General features: G+C 40.7%; 1 protein-coding gene across 1 annotated transcript in view; it reads right to left on the reverse strand.

Moving 5' to 3' along the window:
- The window catches only part of brinp2 (bone morphogenetic protein/retinoic acid inducible neural-specific 2), a 278,121-nt gene that overhangs the window by 4,600 nt on the left and 245,534 nt on the right, over positions 1 to 27,987 (reverse strand). The window contains exon 7 of the mRNA XM_085376930.1: positions 9,522 to 9,744. Coding sequence (XP_085233056.1) covers positions 9,522 to 9,744 — 223 coding nt within the window. The remainder of the gene's footprint in view (positions 1 to 9,521; positions 9,745 to 27,987) is intronic.

Genomic DNA, 27,987 nt, shown 5'->3' on the forward strand with positions numbered 1-27,987 from the left:
TGAATCCATAGTTTGCTCCATCTTCTTAATACATAAGATTATACTATAATGACTTGACACCTTTTTGTAGAAGGGTGGGTGTTCGGTGTGCCTACAGTACAGATGGAAATGAAAGCATACATAAATTACCATCCACTTTGGTGCAGTAACAGTAGCAACAAGTTTAGACTGAAAATTAGCTCTGCTGAGATTCTATCCCCAGGCTAAGCTTGGGAAATAACACAAAAAATTGCCCAAATGCTTCAGCAATTCCTCCCCCTCAGGCCTGTGTAAATAGACAAAAATAAATGATGATAAAACAAATGGATTTGTGCAGAAGAAAACAGGAAGCTTTTTCAGCTGTAGCAGCAACCATTAACTTGTTGCCGGCGCAAATGGGGTTACGACTGAGTGACAGGGTACGATAGAGAGAGCAAGGAGCGCGAGAGTGAGACAAAGGTAACTGAGGGAGAAAAATAAAGACAAGACTCTACACAGAATGGGCAAAGGGAAGATGGAGTGATTGGTGGAGGGAAAGGACTGTCAGGGAAATTAAAGTCCTCTGTAAACAAGTGCCAAGCTGTCAGTCTGTGAGAGGACTTGATTACAGCATGCCACAGAACCATGTACCTCAGCCTACAAAGGCCCCCACAACCTGTAACTAGACCCCTCTTCTCTTCTCCTCTCTTCTCTTGATCCAGTCAGCACTTATCTCTTCTCCCTCCTACAATGGAAGTGATATGCTAACAGTGAAGGGCTAATAGCAAAAATGGGTCCGCAGTATTATATGGATGATGCCATTAAAACCCACATTACCTACATCTTTTTTTACTCACAACACTGATGAATCCTACGGTTCTTTTAAGCATATTTCAGTGCAGCCCTTCGCATGTTTTGGTATCTGTCACTTCCACAGCTGGTCCGTGACATTAATATCGCCCCAAAAACGCTTCTGTCATATTTTGTGAGATTTTTTTCTACTTGTAGTGTGTTTTATTTAACTTCTGTTGTGTTTTATTCCCATCTCCACTGTGTTTTGTGTGCTTTTTCAGCATTGTTCTGGTGTTTTCTTTTTTTTTAAACTTTTATTTAACTTTTCCCCCCAACAAATACAAGACTGGTTCACGTCCAAAATAACAATTCTGCACAGCACTAGAATATTACAACATTATGTCCATAATAATTGTCCATTAGGGTCCAGTTTACAAGTTACTCCCAGTGCTTCCAGTGGTTTCTTCCATTTGTCCACAAAACCTCGGGAGCTCCCATCAATGTAATGTCCCAAACTGATCAGAGTCATAACATCAATGATGAGCGACTTCCATAGAGAAATGGAGGGAGGCTCAGCTGCCAGCCATCTCAACATAATGCTTTTCCTGGCCAACATTAACAGTGACTGAATTACATGCTCATGTTGTACCAGTGAAACAGGGATATATCCCAATAAGCTAATGGGTGTTCTGTCACCTGCTGACCAATGGCTGTACTAATATTGGCGCAGACCTCTTTCCAAAATGATTGAATAATAGCACTTTCCCACAAGCAGTGGAATCTAGTGCCCACTCTGACCTTACACTTGAGACAATTTGGAGATGTTCCCATATTATACTTACTATAAATATACGGAGAAATATATACGTTGTGCAGGATTTTGTACTGCAGTTCTTTAAATCGGTTACAAACAGAGATTTTAGATGGAAGGAGCAGGATTTTGTCCCATGCCTGTATATCTATTTCACATTTAAGCAACGTCCCCCAAGATTTTCTCAACCATGCCAGTTTATCCACAATTAGGGCATAAATCTCTGAATGAAACTTCGATACAAAATGTTTATGCTCCCTATTATCTAGAAAGAATTTCTCCAACCGAAAAGAGGCTGTTGCGATTTGTAATGATTTAGCATTTTTTCACACATAATTTCTCAATTGCAAATACTTATAAAACTCAGTCTTTGACATAGAATACTGGGACTTCAAGGATTCAAATGATTTAAACTCACCATGTTTAAAGAGGTCATAAAACCTCTTTACACCTACTTTATGTTTTGCGGGAGAAGATCTGGATTATTTATAAACGTTGACAAAATATTAAACAGAAGACTACTGTTAAAAAGTTTTCTCAGTCCACATAGCATTATATATTAGTGGGTTATACTTTATTACGTGAGGTAAATCATTTAGACGTTTCCCTAAAAAGTTAACAGGTGAGGATGGTTTACATGATACTTCCTCAATATTTAGCCATGGCAGATCAGAATATTCATGTATCCAGGCAGAAAGAAACCTCGCTTGCATTGAGAGAACATAATTTTCTATGTTTGGCACTCCCCATCCGCCCAGATCTTTCGGTAGCTGTAGTGTCTCCAATTTAATTTTGGGTTTTCTTCCTGCCCAAATGAAATCCACCATAGCCTTGTTAATTGCTTTAATATCTTCTGATTTCAAAATTACAAACAACATGCCTGTATAATATAGGGGTGGGGGAAAAAATCGATACTTTGTAGTATCGTGATATTTTGTTTGCTAATAATGTATCGATACAGGGACAGCAGAAATCGATATTTTGTTACAAAAAACGTTTTTGTGGACTGGAACATGCTCTGACTTCAGAGCATGTTGATCCTTTTTCTGAGCAAGAATCCTGACATTCCTTCACTGTCCAAATGTGTTTAACTTCTTTTTTTGACAGCAATAAACATGACAGTTTACTTATTTTAATTTAAGACATGTTTTATTTTAATTAAGTTTAAAACTTTTTTATTTAATGTAAAATTATATTTTGTTTTAATTTACTTTCAAATTCTTCAGTTGCTGAAGGGGCTGCATAGTTTTCATAAATTGCATAGTTTAGAATAGCTATAATTGTACCAGATGGTTGCATTCAGTTAAGTTGGACTAGACTGTAATACAAACCGTTCAGTCTGTCAACAATAAAACTGACTGAAATGAGAGAAGGACTGAGTGCGAGACTTTGATATTAGATAAATGAATATTGATAAAGTTTACCTTTATGTACAGAATCTGAATATCGCAAAATATTTTAAAAAATTGCAATAATATCGTATCGTGCGTTAAGTATTGTGATAATATCGTATCGTGGGATGTATGGTGATTCCCACCTCTACTATAATATAGTATTTTCGGTAGGATTACCATCTTAATTAGATTTATTCTTCCCAAAAATGATATTGGAAGTCACCTCCATCTTGTCAGCATCTCTTGAAGATCTTGAACCATTCCATTAATATTTTCTCTATATAAGTGACCAACATTTGGTGTAACTTTAAGTCCCAAATATACAAAACCTGATGGTGCCTAATGAAAAGGTTTAACATATAAAGGTTCAGTGTCCTTTCCACTACACAGAGTCATTATAACAGATTTATCAAAATTTACCTTGTATCCAGATATAAGACCAAAGTCCTTGATACACCTAGTAAGAACAGGTAGAGAGTTAGCAGGGTCAGTCAGTGTCAGAAGAATATCGTCAGCATAGAGCAGGATTTTATGTTGTCTATTCCCAATTTTAACTCCAGCAACACTTGGATTTTGTCTAATGGCCATGGCCAAGGGCTCAATGGCCAAAGCAAATAATAGTGGTGACAATGGGCTACCTTGTGCTGTACCTCTGCTCAATGTCATTGGGGAAGATAACAAGCCGTTAGTTAACACTGATGCTGTTGGTGATTTGTATATAATTTTGATCCACCCCAGACAGTTTTTTCCAAACCCAAATCTTCTCATTATTTCAATCAGATATTCCCATTCAATTCTATCAAATGCCTTTTCGGCATCCATAGAAACAACAACCCCAGAGATCTGATAAAAATTAAAAAAATGAATAATATTAAATAGACGTCAAGTATTATTGTAAGAATTCCTCCCCTTAATAAAGCCTGTCTGGTCAGCATGCACAATAGAGCACATCACTTTTTCTTATTATCAACACCAAGAAGGCTAATAGGCCTGAAAGATGAGCATAACTCCGGGTTTTTATCTTTTTTAGCTATCAATGTTATATTAGCCTGGTACATAGATTCAGGGAGTTTCGATTCTTCAAATGCTTTATTAAAAACCCTTAATAATAAACTATTTAACTTCACTTTCACTATCTTAAAAAATTCTTATATATTCCATGACTGGAGTGCAGATATAGCTTTATCCACCTCCATCAATCTAATGGGTGACTCCAGCAGGCTAACCTGATCTTCAGAGAGCTGAGGGAATACTAAGTCGTTTAGAAAAAAGCCTGAGTTAAGCCTTGTTATATCCATCTCAGACTGATATGTTTGTATAGAATTCTCTAAAGCACTCATTAATCTGATGGTTTCCTACTTGCCTTTCACCATTCACATCCACAATAGCTGTGATAAAAGAACTTGATGGAGTATTCCTTACAAGACGAGCCAAAAAGCGGTTAGGCTTATTAGCTGATTGAAAAAGCCGTCGTCTGGCAAGAAGGACGTCTCTTTCAGCCTTTCGCATTATCAAATTATGCAAAGATGTCCTGGCAATATTAAGCTCACTTAATGTTTCAGCTGATTTTGTTACATAATATTGTTTCTCCAGCTTTTTTATATTATTCTCGATCTCTAACTGCCTTGTTAATCGTTGCTTTCTTTTATGACTTGTGTATGAAATAATCATCCCTCTCATGTAAGCCTTATAGCTATCCCATAAAGTTCTCGTGTCTATCTCCCCTTTATCATTTATTTCTAAAAAATAATGTTGTTTGCTCTGTTATGAAGTGTATAAATTTCTCATCCAAAAGAGACAGTGTGCTCATCTTCCAAGACCTAGAGCGCTCAATATGTCTCATGGGTTGGGACTACAGGAGCATGGTCAGAGAGACCTATATGACCAATATTTACCTGCTTGAACTAACTGACTGATACACTTGGACATAAAAATATAATCTATACGAGATGCTGACAAGTGAGGGTTAGAGTAGAAAGTGTATTCTTTAGATAATGGGTTATAGTGTCGCCAGACATCTATAAGGTCAAGCTCATTTATAATTTGCCAAAGGGTTTTGGGATTTTTTGACAAAGTAGATTGTGGGGGAGATTTATCCATTTTGGGGCATAGAACACAGTTAAAGTCACCCACTAGTATTATATTAGCACAGTCCATGTCCACTAATTGACTAAATAATACTGTGTAAAACTCATCATCCTGTGCATTCGGCGCATATATATTACCTAGGAAAACAGTTTCCCCATGCAACATGCCTTTAACCAATATATACCTTCCATCATTGTCCTTGTGAGTGGCTGTAACAGTGAAGGGAAGATTTTTGTGTATAAGGGTAATAACCCCCCTTTTATTTGTGGAGTAGGATGAGAAAAAAATATGACCAACCCATTCTTTACAGTATTTTCTATGTTCATCATCTGTCAGATGGATTTCTTGCAAAAAAGCAATGTGAATAAAACCTTTCTTCAGAGAATTTAAAATTGACTTTCTTTTCATCACATTGTTGGACCCTTTAACATTCCAAGTACTTATCTTAACTGACATACAAGAAAAGCATATGCTGTTTACATATTTAACCAAATCTACATTTGACCAGTCTTAACCTATTAACCAAAATAGTTGAACATAAAACAAGAACACTGGTTCCCAGCAAAACCTGAACACAAAGCCTGGAAACCTCAACCCTCCCCAACACAAATAACACAAAGTAAAGTAAAATAAATTACACATCTAGATGTACCCTGCTCTAAAGTACAGCTGTAGGGGGATACAGACGCGTACCATCCCCGCACTGGAGTGTATGTCAAAAATCAAAGTATACTCTATACCTTAGCTCGTTAACAGTACTGTAATGCTGTAAGCCTCGAGTTTGTAACTTACATATGAATGGCACTGTCGTGCACCAACAGTTTATTTAGGTCTTGGCAATTTGCTCACATAGTCCTTGACGTCCTGGATGGTCGCGAGCAGTGTTGGTCAAGTTACTTGAAAAAAAGTAATCAGTAACTAATTACTGATTACCTCCCCAAAAAAGTAATCCCGTTACTTTACTGATTACTTATTTTCAAAAGTAATTAATTACTTAGTTACTTAGTTACTTTTTAAAAACGCGATTTACAACCTGAAGAGGTGATAAAGCGATAGATCTTTCAGCCCAATTCTACTTTTTCTGCATAATCCATCATACAAAATGTAATCAAATGGAAAAGTCTCTTTTTAAAACTTGTTTTATTGGTTTTAATCTTTTAACTTTATGCATCAAGCAAAAAATTTAATTATATGCAACATTCTCTGACTGGAAGAAATTAGTTTAGCATTTAAACCTATTTTCTGCACATTCCAGCACATACATTTTTTTTTTGTGTGTGTTTACACTCACTCTTTCAAATAGATTCAAGTAAAACACAGCAGAAAATAAATAAAGTCCTTTGGTTTAGCGGTCCTTTTGCTCTATTTTCACCTGTAAAGCAGGAGTAGAGTAGGCGGAGGTTTACCCTGGTGCAGGTGTGCCGCAGCGGTCAGTGGAAGAATCCACGAGTTTCTCTGTGAATTTCCCATTACGTCATAGCGCACTTGGTGCTTGCTTGGAAGTTTAGGGGTTTTTGTCGCTGTAAAAAGAAGTTTTCTTCCCACGCACAACGGACGCTAATGTTTTTGTCACTTTTTATGGAATCAAACTCAAATCAAAGTAAGGTCAGTACTTCCACGCTTTAAACGCTGCACGCTCATACTCTCTCCGCACTCGATATGTGATCCGTTGTTGATCTGTACACAGCTGTTGTCACCAACGTTGCACTTGCTTACGTCACTGTCATGAGACATTCTCGCAAAAAAATCACGGTTTTAGTAACGCAGTAACACAGCGTTCCTACGGGAAAGTAACGGTAATCTAATTACCATTTTTGCAATAGTAATCCCTTACTTTACTCGTTACTTGAAAAAAGTAATCAGATTACAGTAACGCGTTACAAGTAACGCGCATTCACCGACTCCTTTCTCTTTCGTGCCACCTCGGCTGAGAAATCCTGATAGAAGGACACTTTCATGTTCTGGTGTTTTCTTAAGCTGCAGTCCATTTGACCTCTCAAGGCCCACATACTTTTCATAGGTTGTAGGTTTTTATTAGAATGGGAGGGAGAGCAGTATACCAGTATTCGGGTCCCTCTTCTGTGGAACCAGCTTCCAGTTTTGGTTTGGGAGACAGACACTATCTCTACTTTTAAGATTAGGCTTCAAACTTTCCTTTTTCCTAAAGCATATAGTTAGGGCTGGACCCTGAATCTTATCTTAGTTATGCTGCAATAGGTGTAGGCTGCTGGGGGATTCCCATGTTGCATTGAGTATTTCTTCTTCAGTCACTTTTCTCACTCAATATGTGTTAACAGACCTCTCTGCATTGAATCATACTTGTTATTAATCTCTGTATCTCTTCCACAGCATGTCTTTATCATGTCTTCCTTCTCTCACCCCAAACGATCACAGCAGATGGCCCCGCCCCTCCCTGAGCCTGGTTCTGTTGGAGGTTTTTTCCTGTTAAAAGGGAGTTTTTCCTTCCCACTGTCGCCAAAGTGCTTGTTCATAGGAGGTCACATGATTGTTGGGTTTTTGCTATGTGTTATTGTAGGGTCTACATTACAATATAAAGCGCCTTGAGGCATTTTGGCATTGTTTGAATTGAAGGTCTTTCTTCATTTTTCCCTTAAAAAAACAACAGCAAAAACAAAACAATCAATCAAAACACTGAAACTGAGTGAGGTCACGTGCAGAATTCACTCAGACTGTGGGAGTCAGTTAACTCGTTACATGATTTGAAGAGGTGATTTCAACAAAGGCAGCGCTCTTTTTTGTCTGTCTGTTCAGCTGCAATGACTTCTTATCAGAAGTTGTGCCTGTTCCATGTTACAAACACAAGTTCCCGCGTCCCTGGGAATTACATGAACATAAGGTCATTCTGGAACTCAGTCGCAACCTTCAGTACAAGATTACAGATCTATGTGCAGTGTTGGGGAGTAACGGAATACATGTACCGCCGTTACGTATTTAAAATACAAAATATGAGTAACTGTATTCCGTTACAGTTACCGTTTAAAAAGGTGGTATTCAGAATACAGTTACTTTGCTGAAATAAAGGGATTACACTGAGGTATTTTCCTGTTTCGTAGGTTCGGCTATGCCCTCTCTACTTTTGACAAAACACACATTAAGAGGCTGTAACGTCTGTGTCTCAATCTTGCGGCCCATGTCACCCCTCCTTGCGGTCCGCATAATGACGTGAAGAAATATTTTTAAAAATTATTCACAAAAATGATTTAATATGAAGGTAACAGGCAGAGTGTTACAGGCATTGCCTGTAACACTAAAGAATGTAGCCTCATGGGCAGTGTAGTCCGTGCTGCAGGGAGAATGGACTGCCATACCCGTTATGTGTCTGTGAGCGAGGGAGGGAGAGAATATAATAAAATCTTGGCCATGTAATTTCTCTAATCTTGACACACACACACAGACACACACACACACACAAGCCCATTAAGCTATCTTAGTGAGGGCCTTCATTGACATAATGGTTTCCCTAGCCCCTTACCCTAACTCTAACCATTAAAAATAAATGCCTGACCCTAAGCCTTACCCCAAACCTAACCATAACCTAATTGTAACCCTGACACTAAAACCACATTTTGAGCCTCAAAAAGGCCTTGAAATTTGTGAGGACCGGTGTGTGTGTCCTCACAAGTGACTGTTGGTTCTCACAAGTATAGTAGAAGGCAGATTTCGGTCCTCACAAAGATAGCTAGACAGGAACACACACACATATATAAACACAAAATAAGACGTGTCACATCCATCCTGTCTTGTATCTTGGTAGCGATGTATTGGTGTGGAGTATTTTCTTTGCAGATTCTGGGCCCTTTAGTACCAGCTGAGCATCATTAAAATGCAGCATCATACCTCAGTATTGTTGCTGACTGTGTCCATCCCTTTATGACCACAGTATGCCCATTTTATGATGGCTGCTTCCAACAGAATCACACGCCATGTCACAGCGCTCAAATCACCTGAAACTGGTTCCTTGAACGTGACAGTGAGTTCACTGTGCTCAAATGGCCAACGGTCAGAGCATCTCAATTCAACAGAGCACCTTTTCTCCATTGGCAATTTGCATTATGTATGTGTAGCTGACAAATCTGTAGCAACTGTGTGATGCTGTTATCTCAAAATGGACTAAACTCACTGAGGAATGTTTTTGCTAAATCTATGCCATTGAGAATTAAGACAATTGGAAGGCAAACAGGGTTCCAACCTGGTACTAGCAAGGTAAATGTTATAAAGTGGCCAGTCAAATAGCCCAAGAGGTTTAAACGTGAGAGAAATTGTAATGCATAACCTACAACAGAGACAACCCAAGGCCGAAACCCATGTAATTCCAGTGCAATCAACAAATGTTTTATAAAGGGGTATGTGTGCACCCCTTTGAGGTGGGCTGTTAAAGAGTCCATAGCTGCAAACACAGCAGCCAGATAAAATACCAGTAATGGTTTGTTCTCTGTCAGTGTGTCCCGGTGAGCTACCTTTGTTGGGGGAGACTGATGCGGGGCTGTTTGGGGCAGCGTTTACTCAGCGTGAACAGTTTCCTGATGATCTTCTGGGCTTTGCTGAGGACAAGGACGGTGCTGGCCTCCAGCTGGGCATAACGTTTTTGGAGGGTTAAGTCGGCTGACCAGAGCTTGGCTATCATGGACACATTCAGGAAGCGATCAGTGGGCAATCGCTTCAGGAAGGCTTTGAATTCATCTGCAGGGAATTCAGCAGAGACAGAGAGAAGGAGAAAACAACAAAGTTAGTCTCAGGTAATTTATCACAATACAGTTTTTGAGCAGTGAAAGCCTATTCATCACATTCCATTTTACCCCTGCTAGCATGCAGGAAAATGACAGAGAAGCTGGGGAGTTTCACGTGTCATTAGAATTTAAAAAAAGCTGTTATGTTATAATGAATCACAATTACAAAGCAAATACCTGCGCTTTAAACGGCAGTTATACTCATTCACTTCTCCATTAGAATCCCATCTTATTCACTGTAGCATCATTGTCATTAAGCAACACTATTTATGTGACGATTTACCGTATGGCGTCACATACAGATGGCCATCTTTAAAAGCCTAAACAAGTTAAGAGAGCATCAATTATCACGAGCTGAACACACTACTAAAAGCATGTGGTAATGAGGAAAAGGTTGTCTTCTGTCATTGTTTGTTGTGTTACTTTTATATTTATATATTAATATACTTGCATGAAGTATGGAGACGTGTGCTACATCTATGCCACTTTGTTCAAACTAGTATTTTTGTGCCCATGGAACACAAAAGCTTGAGACAAAATTTTAAGCCCCTGCCATATTCCAATCGGTGTCATCTGACATATGAGAAGTTGTTCTTTAACTGTATTTTCAGGAGAAAGTGCTTTTGATCATCTGCTCTTTTTTAGTTTCTTTGCAATAAGCACCACTACCATATTGCCTCGTTGGTCTTGCGGTATCTGATTTAAAACTCTTTAACAATAGGCTAAGTATCTTTGAGAAGGGAGTTCTGTGACAAATGACACACACAATGATTTTCTTTTTTCTGTGGCTACTCGTCCCACCTTGTTCACCAAGTATGTGATCCTTTAACCTCCTCACTAATTTCATCATTGCTATCGTTTAGAGCCTTCTATGATTGTGAGTTTATCTTTGCTTTTAGTCCCCGGTGCCTCATGATGTCAGGCAGCCAGTTGTCCTGTTACTGTTTGGTTTTGTATTTTGCCCTTTGTTTTTTTTTTGTCCCCATTTTTACCTGCATTAAAGATGTGATTTTGAGTTCATCTCCATTTTGCCAAGTCCTGCATTCTGGGGTCCTCACTGTATTTCCCATACATCATAACATTATTGATAAATATGAATAATCTGTGACACAAAAACTTCAACTCTCAAACATCAAGAGCGAGTTGCTTCAGGCACACTTGTGAACTATGCATTTCAAATTTTTCATGCGTGACAAACCAAACCCACTCACGCAAACTCACTTAATGAAATAGGAGTGTTACCCAAGCTTGATTTACACATTTAAGCAACATTCTGCACAGTGCAGCATACTGTCACTACACTACATTTTAACATATACAGTGGCTCAGCACTGGAGCCCCCCAGGGGTGTGTTCTGAGCCCCCTGCTGTACTCTTTGTACACATATGACTGTGTGGCCACTACCAGCTCCACCACCATCATCAAGTTTGCTGACGACACCGTCGTGGTGGGCCTGATCTCTGATAACAACGAGACGGCCTACCTGAAGGAGATTAGGAAACTGGAGAACTGGTGCCAGAGGAACAACCTCCTTCTAAACGTCAGTAAGACAAAGGAGCTGATAGTGGACTTCAGCACTAAGCAGGAGAGGAACTACCAGACCCCTGTCATCAACGAGTGCCCAGTGGAGAGAGTGGACAGCTTCAAATACCTCGGAGTTCACATCACGCAGGACCTGTCATGGTCCTGTCACATCAACACCGTGGTGAAAAAGGCCCGTCAGCGTCTCTACCACCTCAGACGCTTGAGAGACTTCCAACTGCCCTCCAAGGTGCTCAGGAACTTTTACTCCTGCACCATAGAGAGCATCCTGGCGGGAAACATCTTAACCTGGTTCGGAAACAGCACCATGCAGGACAGACGAGCTCTACAGAGGGTTGTGCGATCAGCTGAGCGCACCATCCGCTCCGAGCTCCCTGACCTGCACTCAGTCTACAGCAGGCGGTGCTGGACCAAGGCCAGGAAGATCGTGAAGGACCTCAGCCATCCCAACAACAGACTGTTCTCTCTGTTGAGGTCAGGAAAGCGATTCCGCTCCCTGAAGACCAACACAGAGAGACTGAGGAGGAGCTTCTTCCCGCAGGGGATACGGTCTCTCAATCACACCACCACACAGTACTGACCCACACATACAGTTCTTACACACACACTGGACATTCTGGACATTGTTTTCACTTCATCACTTAAATCACTTTAAGCATATTTGCACTGCAGAAGACACTAAATAATGTGGATTGCACAACACTGGACATTACACAGCAAAATCTCCAGTGTTAAATTAACACTGGAGAGTGTCTATATGGGTCCACACCTCTGAGTGTTGGAATATTTCTAACATTTTGAGTTATTTTCCAGTGTTAGAAAATCAGCACTGCTCAGTGTTAGTCTTTGTTAATCTTCAAAACTGACTAGGTTTCTTTTAAACATATAACACTGTCAAAAGTGTTAATTTAACACTCAACAGTGTTGTATTTAACACTCAGAGGTGTGGACCCATATAGACACTCTCTAGTGTTAATTTAACACTGGAGATTTTGCTGTGTACAAATACAGCTGCTCTGTGACGGCCTCAGAGGTTGTCTGAGAGAATATTGGGAGCAACAACACCATGAAGTCCAAAGAACACACCAGACAGGTCAGGGATAAAGTTATTGAGACATTTAAAGCAGGCTTAGGCTACAAAAAGATTTCCCAAGCCTTGAACATCCCACGGAGCACTGTTCAAGCCATCATTCAGAAATGGAAGGAGTATGGCACAACTGTAAACCTACCAAGACAACCACCTAAACTCACAGGCCGAACAAGGAGAGCGCTGATCAGAAATGCAGCCAAGAGGCCCATGGTGACTCTGGACGAGCTGCAGAGATCTACAGCTCAGGTGGGGGAATCTGTCCACAGGACAACTATTAGTCGTGCACTGCACAAAGTTGGCCTTTATGGAAGAGTGGCAAGAAGAAAGCCATTGTTAACAGAAAACCATAAGAAGTCCCGTTTGCAGTTTGCCACAAGCCATGTGGGGGACACAGCAAACATGTGGAAGAAGCTGCTCTGGTCAGATGAGACCAAAATGGAACTTTTTGGCCAAAATGCAAAACGCTATGTGTGGCAGAAAACTAACACTGCACATCACTCTGAACACACCATCCCCACTGTCAAATATGGTGGTGGCAGCATCATGCTCTGGGGGTGCTTCTCTTCAGCAGGGACAGGGAAGCTGGTCAGAGTTGATGGGAAGATGGATGGAGCCAAATACAGGGCAACCTTGGAAGAAAACCTCTTGGAGTCTGCAAAAGACTTGAGACCGGGGCGGAGGTTCACCTTCCAGCAGGACAACGACCCTAAACATAAAGCCAGGGCAACAATGGAACGGTTTAAAACAAAACATATCCATGTGTTAGAACGGCCCAGTCAAAGTCCAGATCTAAATCCAATCCAGAATCTGTGGCAAGATCTGAAAACTGCTGTTCACAAACGCTGTCCATCTAATCTGACTGAGCTGGAGCTGTTTAGCAAAGAAGAATGAGCAAAGATTTCAGTCTGTAGATGTGCAAAGCTGGTAGAGACAGACCCTAAAAGACTGGCAGCTGTAACTGCAGCAAAAGGTGGTTCTACAAAGTATTGACTCAGGGGGCTGAATAATTACCCACACCCCACTTTGCAGTTATTTATTTGTAAAAAATGTTTGGAATCATGTATGATTTTGGTTCCACTTCTCACGTGTGCACCACTTTGTGTTGGTCTTTCACATGGAGTTCCAATAAAATTGATTCGTGTTTTTGGCTGTAATGTGACAAAATGTGGGAAAGTTCAAGGGGGCCGAATACTTTTGCAAGCCAGTGTATGTAGCTAATTGGTCATTTGTTTCTTTGGATCCCCCTGTTAGTATTTTCATCCTTCAAGGCAGATCTAACTGGAAAAGATGATTTCACCTTTTACTTATGTCCACCTCTGAGATGCAGTATTATCTCTACTCCTTTGGTCTGTCAGTCCCTGAGCCAACCTGTCTCACAGCTGCCTAACTCTTCTGCCTTAAAATACAAGTGCTAGCTTTACAGTTGTCTGTTACTCATCTCCACTTAAATGAACCTGGCAGCCCGAGTGGCTGTGTACTCAAATAAATAAATATGTATATACGCTTATTTCTCACATACTATATCAAGCATATAATATTTTTGCAAGCCACTGTATAGATACAAACACTGAAAGATTCATTTCTGTTCAAAAGTAGGATTTGCAAGTTCATTTAAGCAAGGTGACTGATCATAAACATTCAATAACATCACATAGCTTTCCAGTCATACCAGACAATGGCAAGATTTATTTCTATATTTCTTTATTGCCCACGAGTAAGCATGTCCTCTATAAAATAAAATATAATGTTGATTTTATTTCAGAAACTACATATTGGAGATTTAAAGTCATCATTCTCGATTATGTTTCTGTGGTTTGCTGGCTTGTATCTGTAGAAACTTGTAGATGATGGTAAACTGGAAAAAATGACAAGTTTAACAAAACTTTGAATGGTCAAAATTTCAAAATACATTTACATGGATTGTTTCTAAGCTTGAGCTGTAATGCAAATGAGAAGTCTGCATCTTAAGTAACATTCCTGAGCTATAATTTAGGAAAATGTGCTTGGCTCAACTGTCCCTTATGCTATTGTGAATAAAATTTTAGAAACAGATGGGGACCTTACTCAAACAGCACCTACTTTGTTGTACTAGATGCAGCTGCTACCCAAGCCAATATGTGATGAGAAATCCTGTGTGTACTGTATGTATGGGTGTCTCTGTGTGCGCGTGTGTGTGTATCTGTGTGAATCTCAAACACTGAAAAAATGGGAACACTTGGAGAAAATTACAGTGAGAATAACATCGGTGCAGAAGACACAGTTCGTACCCTCTGCAGGGTTTGCCAAGCACGTTCCAGTGCTGAGCTCACTTTAGTTCCATTATGAACCAGTGGGCAAATATTATGCCAGTATGAAGCCTCTGGGAAACTTGAACCTATTATTTCTTTTTTCCCCCCCGCAAAGCCAGCTAAGTGAGACCTTCTTGGATTGTTCTGGGTCTGCTGGAGAATCATATTCCCATGTGCGGCTGTTGGCAACAAGACAGCACAGAAATCTCCAGCCAAGCTGACCTGAGCTGAGCCCAACTGACGAGACTCAAGCCTATTACAGTGTTCAGTGATCCCAGATGACATGATGGTCTGTCTCTCTCCTTGTGTGTGTCTGCCTCATTCTCTTGGTGTGATCTTCCTCTTCTGGACTAGTGAGTCAAGACTGTCTTATTCTTGCGTTTGAGTTTTCTGTCTGATTTTTTAATCTTCTCTTACTCCCAGGTTCCTCGTCCTTTTTTTGTATCTTTCTCTTTCTATGCTGACATGAAGATGAACTAGTCAAAAACGTTCTTGTTGCTCTGGCTTGTGGCTGCTTTCTTCAGCTGGTCTTTATTTATAGTGTCTTTCAATTCATACAGATTCATCTAATCACTCTGATCGGCCCTTGAGTGACTGGGTGAAAGACTGCTGACCAGTAAGGAAGACGGAGTCAAGAAACTTTGGTCTAATTTGCAGGTATATTTTTTTATATTCTGGATTCTTGTTAATGCAGGCGTTCATTTCACAGGACGAATTTGTGGGATTTAATTTTTCACACCAACCTCGATTTTTTTTCATAGCCGAAAAAAACAGATCTGACCAATGAGACCACTGAGGTTGGTAGCAAATGCAATGTAGCTATAAAACACCCAGTAGTACTCAATATACAATTATATAGAAATAGTAAAATAATACAATGTTTTTCTCAGACAAACAGCTAGATGCTGCTAGATGCGGGTCAGTCGGATCTCTGAAATTGTTTCTCCATCCTCAGATGTGGTCCCAGCTTTGCCAACAAGAGCTGAAACTGCCCCACTGACATCCTGAAATATGTATGAAAATATATACGACTGTTAGCCTGAGTTACTGCTGTGCGATAGATTCAAATATGGCTGCCAAAATGGCACATTAATGATGGCTTGCCCTCATTAGAGTGCCCATGTGAATTCTGTTTCAAAGTTCTTTTTCCTTTCAAGTTTGAATCAATGATTTCCTATACCTCAGCCCACTTTGTTCCCTCTGTCCTGCATTTTTTCCCTCTCCTTCTTTTTGTCTTCAGTCAGTTCTTAAGTCACACGCAGTGCCGCATATACATTCATCTTTATTATTCACCCACCCAACCACCTCTCCCTTATTTCTTTATTTTTTTTTTCTATTTTCAAACCCTTTGTCTTCCTCTCAATTTGCTTTCAACACTATCCTGGTCTCTCTCTCTCCACGGCCTCTCCGTGGTAATCATTAGCGCTGCCATCATGCTGAAGGAATTTGTCAGTCTGTTTTCCTCCCTTTTCTTGACATTTATGACTCCATGTACCAAATTTATGGATAATTTGGCTCACTCAAAATCTATCAGATAAAGGGGCCGGCGGGAGGGGGGTTATTTTCCATAATGGGTGACCGTGCTGCCCCAAAAATCTCAATCTCTGGGCTGAGTTAGTGATTCATGCCACCATTGAGCAGAGCCGACAGCTAAGTGACTTGCTGGCTGAGGACTGTTCATCCACCTCACTACAAGCACAGGATGTGTTGAAAAGAGAGAGCCTCAACAGTTCTTAACAAAGCAGTCTAGAATTCAACCAAACAAAGTGTTCACTGGTTCTTGCACTTTATATTTTTATTCATGGACAATGATTTATATAACTTGATCTGATTCTTTTTTTTCAATTCTTGCGTGTTTGCTGGCATTTCAGCAAATAAACAAGACATCACAATAGTGGCTAAAAGCATTCCTAGGTAAACATCAGTGTGTCAGCATTGTTGCTTTGAATGGGTTAGTCTTCAGCTCACTAAACAGCTAGCATGACTATGTATTCTAACATAAAATACTGTCAGTGTGAATTTGACCTGGAGTGCCGCACTGGGCTTTGATCTAGTCCAATAATGTAATTGGTTGTGCTCTTTGTCTTATTGTTTTACCCCATGCAATATTCAGGAAGGACATTCAGCTGGTGGACTTCATTTTGGAACATTTCCTTAAGCTAATAGGACAAGCATCATTCAACACTTATTTAATTCTAAAAATAAATATTCAAAATATACAAGCATCCTTTTAATATGGATAAAAAGGTTTAGATAACTATACATAAAGACCGATGTCATCTTTGCAAGTTCATACTGGTTGATTCGGCGATGCTCTGTATAATTAATACATCTCATTTAGTAATCCTTGCACAAACTCATTGTTGAATTTTATCTGTCATAGCTGGAATTTGAATTGATGGGTTTACAACTGCCAGTCACATATAGGAACGAACACTGGTTTGTCTTTTTTCCTGTGCCATGCCCCTGTCAGTCACATCTTAGTGAAAAGGCTCTCATTAAATCCCACCCGATTTCTTGCAACAACAACTTCAATAATCATCCGTCTTCCTCTGTGCTTTTAATTCAATTGCAAACATGACAGACAATAAGGTTGGAGTTGGGATGTCTTCAGGCGGATGTGGCAGTGCCTTCTCTCTCTCGCTGTCTTTCACTCTGCAGCGATGCAGGCTGGGAGAGACGGAGTGGAAAACAGAAGGTCCAGAGCTGTCAAGAAAGCTGCTATCTCCATCACTTCAAAGTGTCTGTAACACATTAAAGGCGCCATCCATCATACATTGCTGACACTGCTGCTCACATAATAGTTAGCAGCAAGTATTTTATGTTCTTCAGTCTCTATAGAACCTCTATATTAAAAACTAGATGGAATAGTTTTTGAAACAAGTTCGGTCACTGCTCAGTAGATTGATTGATCTCTTGGAACAATGCCTCAACACTTTTACTTAACCAGAACATATATTCTCAAAGTGAATGTGAGTTCTGATCATAAATACACTCTACAGTAACGGAAAAAATAGCAACAAAATTCTTTTGCTCCTAACATTTAGCTTTAACTTCTAGAACACCCCCAAAAGAAAGTTTTCAGGGTGGATAAATCAGATTTTTAGTATCACATCAAGCCATTGTGATATGGCCTATTGTTTTTAGATTCATTTTGTAGCCTCAGTGTAACTACGTCGTTTTATTAGGGCCAGAAATTACCATATCTGGAAAAGAGGATTAAGTGTCTCTGCTTTCCCCTCACTCCCAACTGGTCATGACAGATGGCTAACACTCTCTGGGCCTCGTTCTGCCATAGTTCTTCCTTCCCAAGCCAAGGTATCGCTCAGAAGCTTTGTCTGATTAATGGAGTTCTCTGTCTACCATTGTAGGCTCCTCAACTTTTTTTTTAAGCATTTTCTAAGGACAGCGCGAAAACAGTGAAGAAAGAAAAAAAGCCACCTCTTTCCTATCAGTGGAAAAATGTACCATGTCAACCAATTTTTAAAAAAGTCAACACGTGGGATTTGGTTGTTTAGGAAGAGGGGAAAGTTTTGGGTAGTGGTTAGACTTGTAGTCAAGACCGCCTAAACCAAGACCAAGACAATACCAAGACCAGAGGGTATCGAGACCAAGACCAAGACAGACCGAGTCAAGACCAAGACAAAGTCGAGACGTGACTGAGACAAAAAAGTCTTTAAACTGCAGCCAGACGCTGCTTTGTGTCAGGCATATTTATGTGTTTTTGCGATGCACTCGCAAACGCACGCTCCACTTGACTGTCGCGTCTCTCACTCTCTGTTTTTCACAGAATGATATTATCCTCGCATGTGATTGGCCACAATATGGAGGGATTGGAGCATAGCTGAGCCACTGTGTGAGAGCTGAGCAGCAAAAGGAAATTAAGTGAGGAGCCGGCTCTCGCTCAATGGGAGTCGACTCTTCTGATTTACTACAAAGCACTCTCTAAGCACGGCTCTTAGAGCTGATGCTTTTGCGCATGACACATTATCGAATGTTACGTTGTGTGTCATGGATACTATTGACTCCAAATCTCCCGACCACTATGTCAATCTGAGACAGCAAGACCGAGACAGCGAGACCAAGACAAGACCGAGGGATCCAAGACCAAGACAAGACCAAAGTCCGTCGATACCAAGACAAGACCAAGACCACTTTCATGTGGTCTGACACCTCCTGTTGGCCTGCAGGTTTAACCCTGTGCTGTTCTCCTCCATGTTTTGGTGGAGCAACGTTTTTCACCGGCACACATCATTTGTGGGGCATCTTATTGCGAGACTGGATTGTTTTCTCATTTTAGTTTTATTTTTAAATGGTTGTACAAAATAAAATAAAAAACGGCAGGTGTATTGGCTACATTTTTAGATAAATAGTTGTATATGTTTACAAAATGTGTGCATAAGTTTTCAAAATGTACAATTTATATTTGCATTTCAAGCTACAAAAATAATTTACTCAACATGTCTGGGTTGTTTTTTTTTACAGTAAAAAAAGAAATACTACTAGTATTTTAAGTTTTTTGTGTGATTTCAGATCAGTAATATTAATACAGTATGTCAATGAAAAAACTACTAAATTCAGACACGTGAGGTTGAGCTGAAAAGAATGATACCAAGCAAGGCAGGAAAAAAATAAAATGAAACAATTTGAAGGTGAAATACAAACGTAAACTCAAAAGGAGTCAAAAATGACCAGTTATATTTTGGACCTCAGAGGGTTAATCCAACAAATCATGAAAAATTAGGTTTCAATTTTTGTTCATGACAGTGCAGATTTCTGACATTTTGTGTAATTTAAGTATGTAACAATCTGATTATTTTCTAACAAAAAACAGTGTGAAACTTAAGTTAGACTTGTGTTTGTAAATGAACCGCCCCATGTTGTGTAGCTTTCTGGATTTTATACTTATTGGGCTACATATTTATTTATTATACAGACTATTCAGTACATAAAATCAAAACTAACGTTTTATGTAACTAAAGTGTTTAATTATGTGGGCTGCAGACAATATTCAAGTTGTAGACTATATTTATATAGTCTACAACTATATAATGGGGCAATCGTGGGGCGATCGTGGCTCAAGAGTTGGCAGTTCGCCTTGTAATCGGAAGGTTGCCGGTTCGAGCCCCGGCTTGGACAGTCTCGGTCGTTGTGTCCTTGGGCAAGACACTTCACCCGTTGCCTACTGGTGGTGGTCAGAGGGCCCGGTGGCGCCAGTGTTCGGCAGCCTCGCCTCTGTCAGTGCACCCCAGGGTGGCTGTGGTTACAATGTAGCTGCCATCACCAGTGTGTGAATGGGTGGATGACTGAATATGTAAAGTGCTTTGGGGTCCTTAGGGACTAGTAAAGCGCTATATAAATACAGGCCATTTATATGAAAAATGTGTATACTTACTGCATTTAAATCATTTTAACCACATGTAACCATCTGCATATGTGTTTTGACTTTGCCACCCTCTTGCCACCCTAAGAAAATTTCTCTAGATCCGCCCCTGTAGAGGAACTGGATTTTTTTGCAATTTCCATGTTGGCTTGATTTTTGGCCCTTGAGGTTGCCACTTCTAAAAAGATAATACCTCATTTAACTTCTCATAATCTGATACCTTTCCAATACATAGCAATAAAAAGAATTTACTCTTGCACATTTGTATCTATAAATGCTGTCAAAAGGGATCAGGTAGAGAGAAACAGAGCAGAAAATTGGTCTTAGAGAGTGATTCATTATGATACACTCTAATTACATTTGCTTCTTAATAAAGTAGGCCTTTTGTTTTCAGATTAGCTCGTAATCCCCCAAAGGCTTGCAATTTTTCCAGACACATCTTCCATAATTAGTTGAAAATCCTTCAAGAGGATAAGAGCACTCTCTGTACTTTACTTAAGCTGAAGTCATAAATTCATAACCAACTATACATGGAACTATTAATATTGACACAATCATTAAAGTTGCATTTATCTCAAATAAAAGGGAAGGATTTGCAAGTCTTGCAAAACTTAGTAGAGCTGTGTTTTATCACAGTAAATACAAACAGAAACACAGAGGTTTTGCTTTGAGAACATTTTCAGTTAGAGCAAAGTTGTGACTAACCGTTTAGAGATAAACCTCCTTTCTCTTTTGCTTGAAGTTAATTTATATTTTCAGTGAGGAAACTTTTCTTCTTCATCAGCGTTACTGACCTGACCAAGATTTTTTTCACCATAGATCAAGCACCGACCTGAATTTCTGCATCACATTTTTAGAGCACCGTGCTCCAAATGGAAAACATGGTCAGTACTATAACACAGAGATAGAGGGAAAGTCAACCTTTCACAGCGCAGCATCCAGTTAATATGCAGAAATGCATTGATCCTTGTAACCATTTTCAATGTTTTAATTAAAAATAGATTTTTTTAATTTCAGTAAATTTGGTGTATGCTTTTTAAACTAAGCTTGGGGAGGATGTCAAGTTCTTTCCAGTCAAGTAAAGACACGAATCATTGGAGGGTTTTTTCTTCCTGTTTTTTTTAAAGTCAGCTGTAGTGAAGTTATTCAATTCATGAATGAATACAACAGTCAATTAGACTATTGCAACATGATGTTTCTTTTTTAATTAATTTTGTTTTTTAGGTCAACTCCAAAACAATGCTAACATTAACACACCCTAAAGCAGATAGATTGATAGACAGTCAGGCTTTCCCACATGAGAAACCGAAGCTTTGTTCCCCAAAAAGCCACAAAACACACTTTTCCACTTGCACAATGTCAGCCGAATGAAACTGAAGCTTGTCCCAGTAGAGGCAGCCATGCTATAACACACACACAAATCCAAACATATCTGACAGTTTTACACTTAACATCTCAAACACATCACCTCATGGTCCTTCTCATTTCTATCGTCTGAATGAGAAATGGGAATCATTTCTGTTTGGGAAACCAATATGTGCACAGGCACAACACATCTGGGAAGTAAAGCCATCAGCATGTGTGCTTATTGGACTCTTGTGGGTGATCAAAATGTGGGAAAAAAAAAAGCTTGAGCATCGCACCTTGAGCCTCTAAGTCATAAAGAAGATCTATCACAGCTAGAAGAACCATTTTCCTTCATGTTCAAGGTTGGTGAGGAAGCATCCAAATCACTTCTGTCCTGATCTATGACACTCACACATCATAGACAGAAGGAGTGAACGCCAGCGAGAATGACACCAGTCATGGCAAATACACTTCCAAGCTGATTATGCCTGGAGGAATGACTGATTACTATCTAGGTATGGGTACAAATGTGACTTTCTCATGTTTCTCATGTAAAGTAGTGACCAAAAGTCCAATTCACATATACAAGAAATATGTGGTATTGTTGTTTGAGTCCTTCAGAAATGTCACTAGGCATATAATAATGCTGAGTCATTGAAGCTTGATAGGAGAAAACTATAGACAGTGTACTGTTTATAAATAGCATCAATCTATCCAGACCGTGAAGCTTATTTTACAATCTTAAATCAATTACAGCTATCTATCAAATAGATTATATTCGGGGTGTGCATCTGTCTAGCTGTCAGACCCTTAACTGCAGTATGTGAAAATCTGCATGCTGGGGTTGTTCTGAACTGACTACTGAATAAATATATCATCTACCTGCACTAAACAGCCAAATGCAACACACTATATGTGTGCTAACTGGTACATGCTAATGACTTGGTGCTTATTCAGTTGTGGAGGTAAGCATCAACGAACCAGAGCTCTCAGTTCTCACTCCCTCTTTATTCCTCTCCAACATCAACTGCACATATCTCGCCACAAAACACAGGAACACACTTCCTTAACACTGGGTGTGAGTGGAGCCCTCTAGTGGTCCACCACACATCCCCCCCCCCGAACACCCAGCAGAACTAGTCCAGGACCCAGGAAGCAAACGGCCAGAAATGGCAACCCAGCCCGGGAGCGAGGCTGGCACTGGCGATCAGAAAAAGCTGGTGGCAGGTGGGCGGCCGCGGCGAGGGGCCTGGGCCAGGACCACCTGATCCACTTGCATAGCATGTGCAGGCTTAAGTCTGTCAACAGAGACAACCCTTGCCGACCGCCAAAGTCCAAAATGAAATGTTTGTTGCCTGGTTTAACAGTAGCATCCCCAGGCTTCTACCTTTCTACCTATAAAACCCGGAGAGCAGCCAAATGGCTGGTAAGCTTTTAGCTAAGCTTTAGCTTCAGCCAAGTGGAAGCTAAATTGGCTAGTCATTCATATGTATATTAGATTGTTACCTGGGAATTCTGGAGGGAGGGGAGTGGGGGTGTGTGATTGAGGGGGTGGGGGAGCTGCTAAAAGCTGTGCACTTCCTTTTGTGTTTCATCTTGATGCATTCTCAATCATCCAGGGAAATAAATCTCCAAAAGTCACCAACTTGGAGTGTTTCAGTTTGCCATCTTAGGGAGAAATCAACACACATGGGTGTATGTCCTTTGTTGCTGAGATTTATTGATAAAAACAGTACAAAAAACCAACCATTTGTACACATATTTACAAATGGCCTGCTGAGTGGTGCATGGAGCATGTTCATTGGTTCATGGACCTCCCTGAACTAATGGCATTTATTGCAATTGTCATCTTGCGGGGGGTTAACAGGGTTCCATCTCTAAATGACTGCTGGTCAGCAAACCTGGGAAACCCACAGATAATTGGAACCCTGTATGGCCCGTCATATGGTGGATGCAGCGGAGTCCTATGGGCATCGTGCCTGACGAAAACGAAACGAGCAGAGTCCAACGAACTCGGAACAAAAGTGTCAGGCAGGCAGTGGTGCACAGGACCAGGAATGGGAAATGAGTCTTTTGGGGGGCGAAAAGGCAACAAAGAGGTATCGAAACATGGGGGAGGGCTCTCAGGTAAGAATTCCCCCGGGGACCCGGAGGGGCTGGCCGAGGACCAGTTCAGCCGGGGAAACCCCGAGGTCTTCTTTAACCGTGCTACGCAATCCCAGCAAAACCCACGGAAGACAGTCGACCCAGTCGACACCTGTTAAGGAAGCCCGGAAAGTGACCGGTGAAACCGTTCGCACATCCCGTTAGCTTGCGGGTGGTATGCTGTGGTGCGGTGGACCTTGACCCCCAGGCCATCAGCCATAGCAGACCAAAGCTCAGAAATAAACTGGGGTCGTGCGGTCCACCACAGTCAAAAGGTGCGTGAAACCCTGTGACTGCGGCAAGGGACCAACCAGGTCCACATAAACGTGATCAAAACGCCTACCGGGGACACGGAAAGGTTCGAGGGGTGCCTGCGTGGATTTTCGAGCGTTGGCATGGGATACAAACTGCCGCCCATTCTTTCACCGTTTTGCGAAGGCCCGGCCAACCAAACCTGGCGCTGACCAGCTTGACCGAGGCCCGGATGCCGGGATGAGAGAGGGCATGCACCGAGTCAAAAACACAACGACGCCACGAAAGGGGAACCACCGGGCGGGGGCGGCCGGTGGAAACGTTGCAAAGAAGGTGCGAATCGCTGTCCCACACCGGGGTGTCCTCCAGCACGAGGCCCTTTTTCGTTGACTGAAGGGCAAGGACGTCCAGGTCAGCACGTTGCTCGGCGGCCATGGCAGCGTAGTCGACGCCGACATTGCATTCAGGATCCCGGACCGTACGACCTGAGACCTGAAACCCGATGTTCCAACACCCCACCCACTGCCACGTTGGACGCGTCGGTGGTCAACGCAATCTCCGCCGACGGAAGCGGGTGGGCCAGCAAGTTTCATGTTTCTGTTTGTGTTTAGGATTTGTTCTTCGGTTGCGTCTGCTTAGTATTTGTCTAGTTCCATGTGTCATTTTCTGTCTGTCTCTCTATGTCGAGTCTGCGTCTTAGTGTGATGCTTTCTTGTTCCTGTTTTATTGTGAAGGTCTGCGTCTCATGTGAGTGTGTTCAGTTTGACCTCTGTCTCGTCTTGTTGATTATTCCCAGCTGTATCCACCACCTGTGTGTAATTCCCCTGTGTTTGTCTGTGTGTATTTAAGTCGTGTCCTCTGTCATTGTAGTTGCTGGTCCGTCTGCGTATCCACCATGTTTCATCCGTGTGTTCCCTGTCGTCATCATCATGTACCATCGTCTTCCTTCCTTTATGTTCAGGTTCGTGTTCTTTTTCATGCTCTGTAGTTTAGTGGTCCCAGTATAGTGTAGTTATCCGTTTTGCCATTTGCCTCTCTATATTTTTGTTCAATAAATCACCTTCACGACTGCCTGCGCTTGGATCCTCTTTTTCCTTTTTCACACGGCTCTTCTCACTCGCCGTGACACTGCTAAGAGATCAGAAATTGATAATGGCCCAAAGTGTGGGGCCCGCAGAGCCATTACAGGGGGGGGGGGGAGCGCGGCATGAAAAGGGAAAAAAAAAAACAACAACAACGCTTGGACACTGCTAGCACGGGGCGCCTACACAAACGCAAAGCAGGAGATGAAGCATCGCTGAATATGTTTCCAAACCAGCTTCATTCTAAGCCAAAGACTAGAAAACATGGTGAAGCATATCTTCCCTTTGGTTTCACCTGCACAAGTGCCAAGGTAGGTCTCCCCTGCAGAATTGGTTTTCCCTTCGTCAGGAGCAGCGCTGGGCTCTTCAATTCACGGACAAACAGTATCCCACATTCTTGATTTTTAGTTCAAACACTTGTTATAATAACTAACTACTCCTGACATTTTGGAGATGTCATCTCTTTATACAGTCAAGTTACAGTGGGATACAAATAACATCAGGCTGATCCTGCCACGATTTGTTCCCTGGTTCAAATCATGGACAAACAGTATCTCACAGTTGTTTATGTTTTTAAACCCATTTTGCACAGAGAGGCATTTTTTTTGAAAAATGTATTGATAGCAATGTTGAATATTATTACACAGGAAAAATAATTACACCGTGATGCCTCTGCTTTTCTAAATAGAGGGACAGTAACTGCGTGTTTATATGTAAGTGTGTAAAACCTGAAGATAGAGACAAAATACTGTTTACCTGCCATTCTGCAATTCCTCTCATGTAAACAATAACGTGGCGCACAGCATGACGTGGAAAAAGGCACATACCTTTAACATTGCATGACAAACTCTGTATTCCTCGTCCACACGTAAACGCAAAAAATGAGTTTTAAAAAACCTCAGTTTTCGGTGATTCGAAACGCCGTTTACGTGTGGACGAAACAGCTGCGTTTTCAAAAATACCCGTGTATTGTATACCCGTGTATTGTAGCATAAAAGAGTTAGTAGTTTATTTTCTTACTACCTGCAGATTACTTGTATTTGCTTAATTGTTTACTAAATGTTTGAGGTGTGAAATAAACCGCAATTGAGCAAAATAAGGGTGTGTGTGGTTGGAGGATGTGTTAGTGCGTGCACGCGCGAGGGGGGGCGCGAACATTTTTCTGTAAAACAAAGGGGGGCCCAGCAAAAAAAGTTTGGGAACCACTGATTTAGGGGAACATGAGATGTCAGTCGTTTATATCCAGCAAGCTATTCAAGCTATTTTTCCATCTGAGTGGAATACCTCTCAATCGTTTTATTTCTTCTCTTTTTCCACATTGATATATGGATGTCTGACAGAACATATATGCTCTTTTTAACAATGTTCACATGGTTATGCACATTTTTGAGCTGTCCAGAAAACCGTTGCCTCACACAGGTGGCCATCAAGAGCAGTCCAGAAACACCGCATTTTTCTACTGAAACGCTCCACTGAAGCAGCTGGAGGTTGCTCAAGGGCATTTTAACACTCTAAAGAAAGGGCGAACATTATTGGTGTACTTCCGCTGCCATCCACCATGATTGAGATATTGTCTGAAGATGTGACATTGCAGGGTATTATTTCCTGCAGAATGTAAGATGTCGCTGTCGGGAATAAATTGAAGGGTATTTGGACGAAGGATATAGAGAATCATTGTGAGGCAGTACTTGTATGCGTGTCAGTGTGCATCAGTGTATGTTACTGGAGGCGGAAAAAATACATTTTTCCATCTTTATTTTCTCCATTCTTATTTATATGTCACTACTATTCCTCAAAAGACCCCATGGTATTTGAGACACCTTTTATGTATACAAGGTTGACATCATTAATGCAGTCTTTATAAGAAACCACAAAGTCACTAGAAGAAGAGTAACTTTGTCAAAAGAATGATTTTCTTTTTTTACAAGAATAAAATAGGATGAATAAACACACTCATGCATAATTTCTAACTTATTAAAAAGTCATTACTTTTCCAATTGCTCAACTTAGTCAACTCAGTATGCCTCAAAGTTTTGTCAGATGACTTTCTAACAACTGAAATCTGATCACTCCTACTTTACACAATGACTGGCATGGTGTAATAAAGCTGCACTTGTTTTATTTTTTTTTTATGTACACTGTGACTTAAAAAGCCTTAATTACTATTATGTCGATTCATATTTCAGTCATATGTGACTGAAATACAAAGGATCCAGCTGTACAAAGAGGTCTTTAAAGGGTCAGGAAAATAGTACACTAAAGCCAGGAGAACCACAGCAGGTGTTTGCTGAGACAGTCAGTGCACACAGATTAAGCCACCAATAGAGTGACTATTTTACACCAGCAAAGATTTACTAACTTTTGTTAAATTTGAATGGGTTCAAGCTGATACTCCAGAGTTTATTCTCTCATCCAGCTCACAAAGTAATTTCACAAACTTTATTTAGTAATATCAACTGGCAATTAAGATTCTGCATTTCAGAGAGTCTAGCTGCTACATAAACCCATTCAGGGACATCTATGCAACATCATAACTGGTCTTGTGTGGGGGCCAAGTCTGACAGTTTTTTACTTTCTGAACCTGTCAATCAAACTGCTGTGACTGGCCAGCTATGAAAAGAATTGAAAGGTCTAAAGCTCTCTGTGTCTGTGACTTTTTATATGAATAATTGAAAACTATGAATGCTCTCTTGAGCCAACTGAAAAAAAGCTGACTTAAAGGAATCTGAAACAGCTTGTTTCAGACAGAGGATGAACAGGGGGCTGCACCAAGACTCGGTTTCATGCACGTAAATCATGCAAAGTAATCTAGCAGAGTCCAAATGTGGAAATATAGATAAATTGTTTTATTTTGAACTTTAAAAGGAACAAAGTGCAATATATTGTTCACAATATATTATTTGACTGATTTTATATAAACAACTTAAATTATGCTTGAACAGGAGTAGGAGAGTTTTGATGGAAAAGTACAAAACGGGTCAGAAGGAGTTGTCATGTCTTTGTAGCTCTTTGTGGAACGCATATGATCGTGTCCCAAGAGAGGAACTCCAATATGCATGAAGAAGTC

Source organism: Diplotaxodon limnothrissa, linkage group LG18, assembly GCF_057381915.1.
Source record: "Diplotaxodon limnothrissa isolate DT_005_m linkage group LG18, D_limnothrissa_male_GT1.1, whole genome shotgun sequence".
Classification (NCBI taxonomy): Eukaryota; Metazoa; Chordata; class Actinopteri; order Cichliformes; family Cichlidae; genus Diplotaxodon; species Diplotaxodon limnothrissa.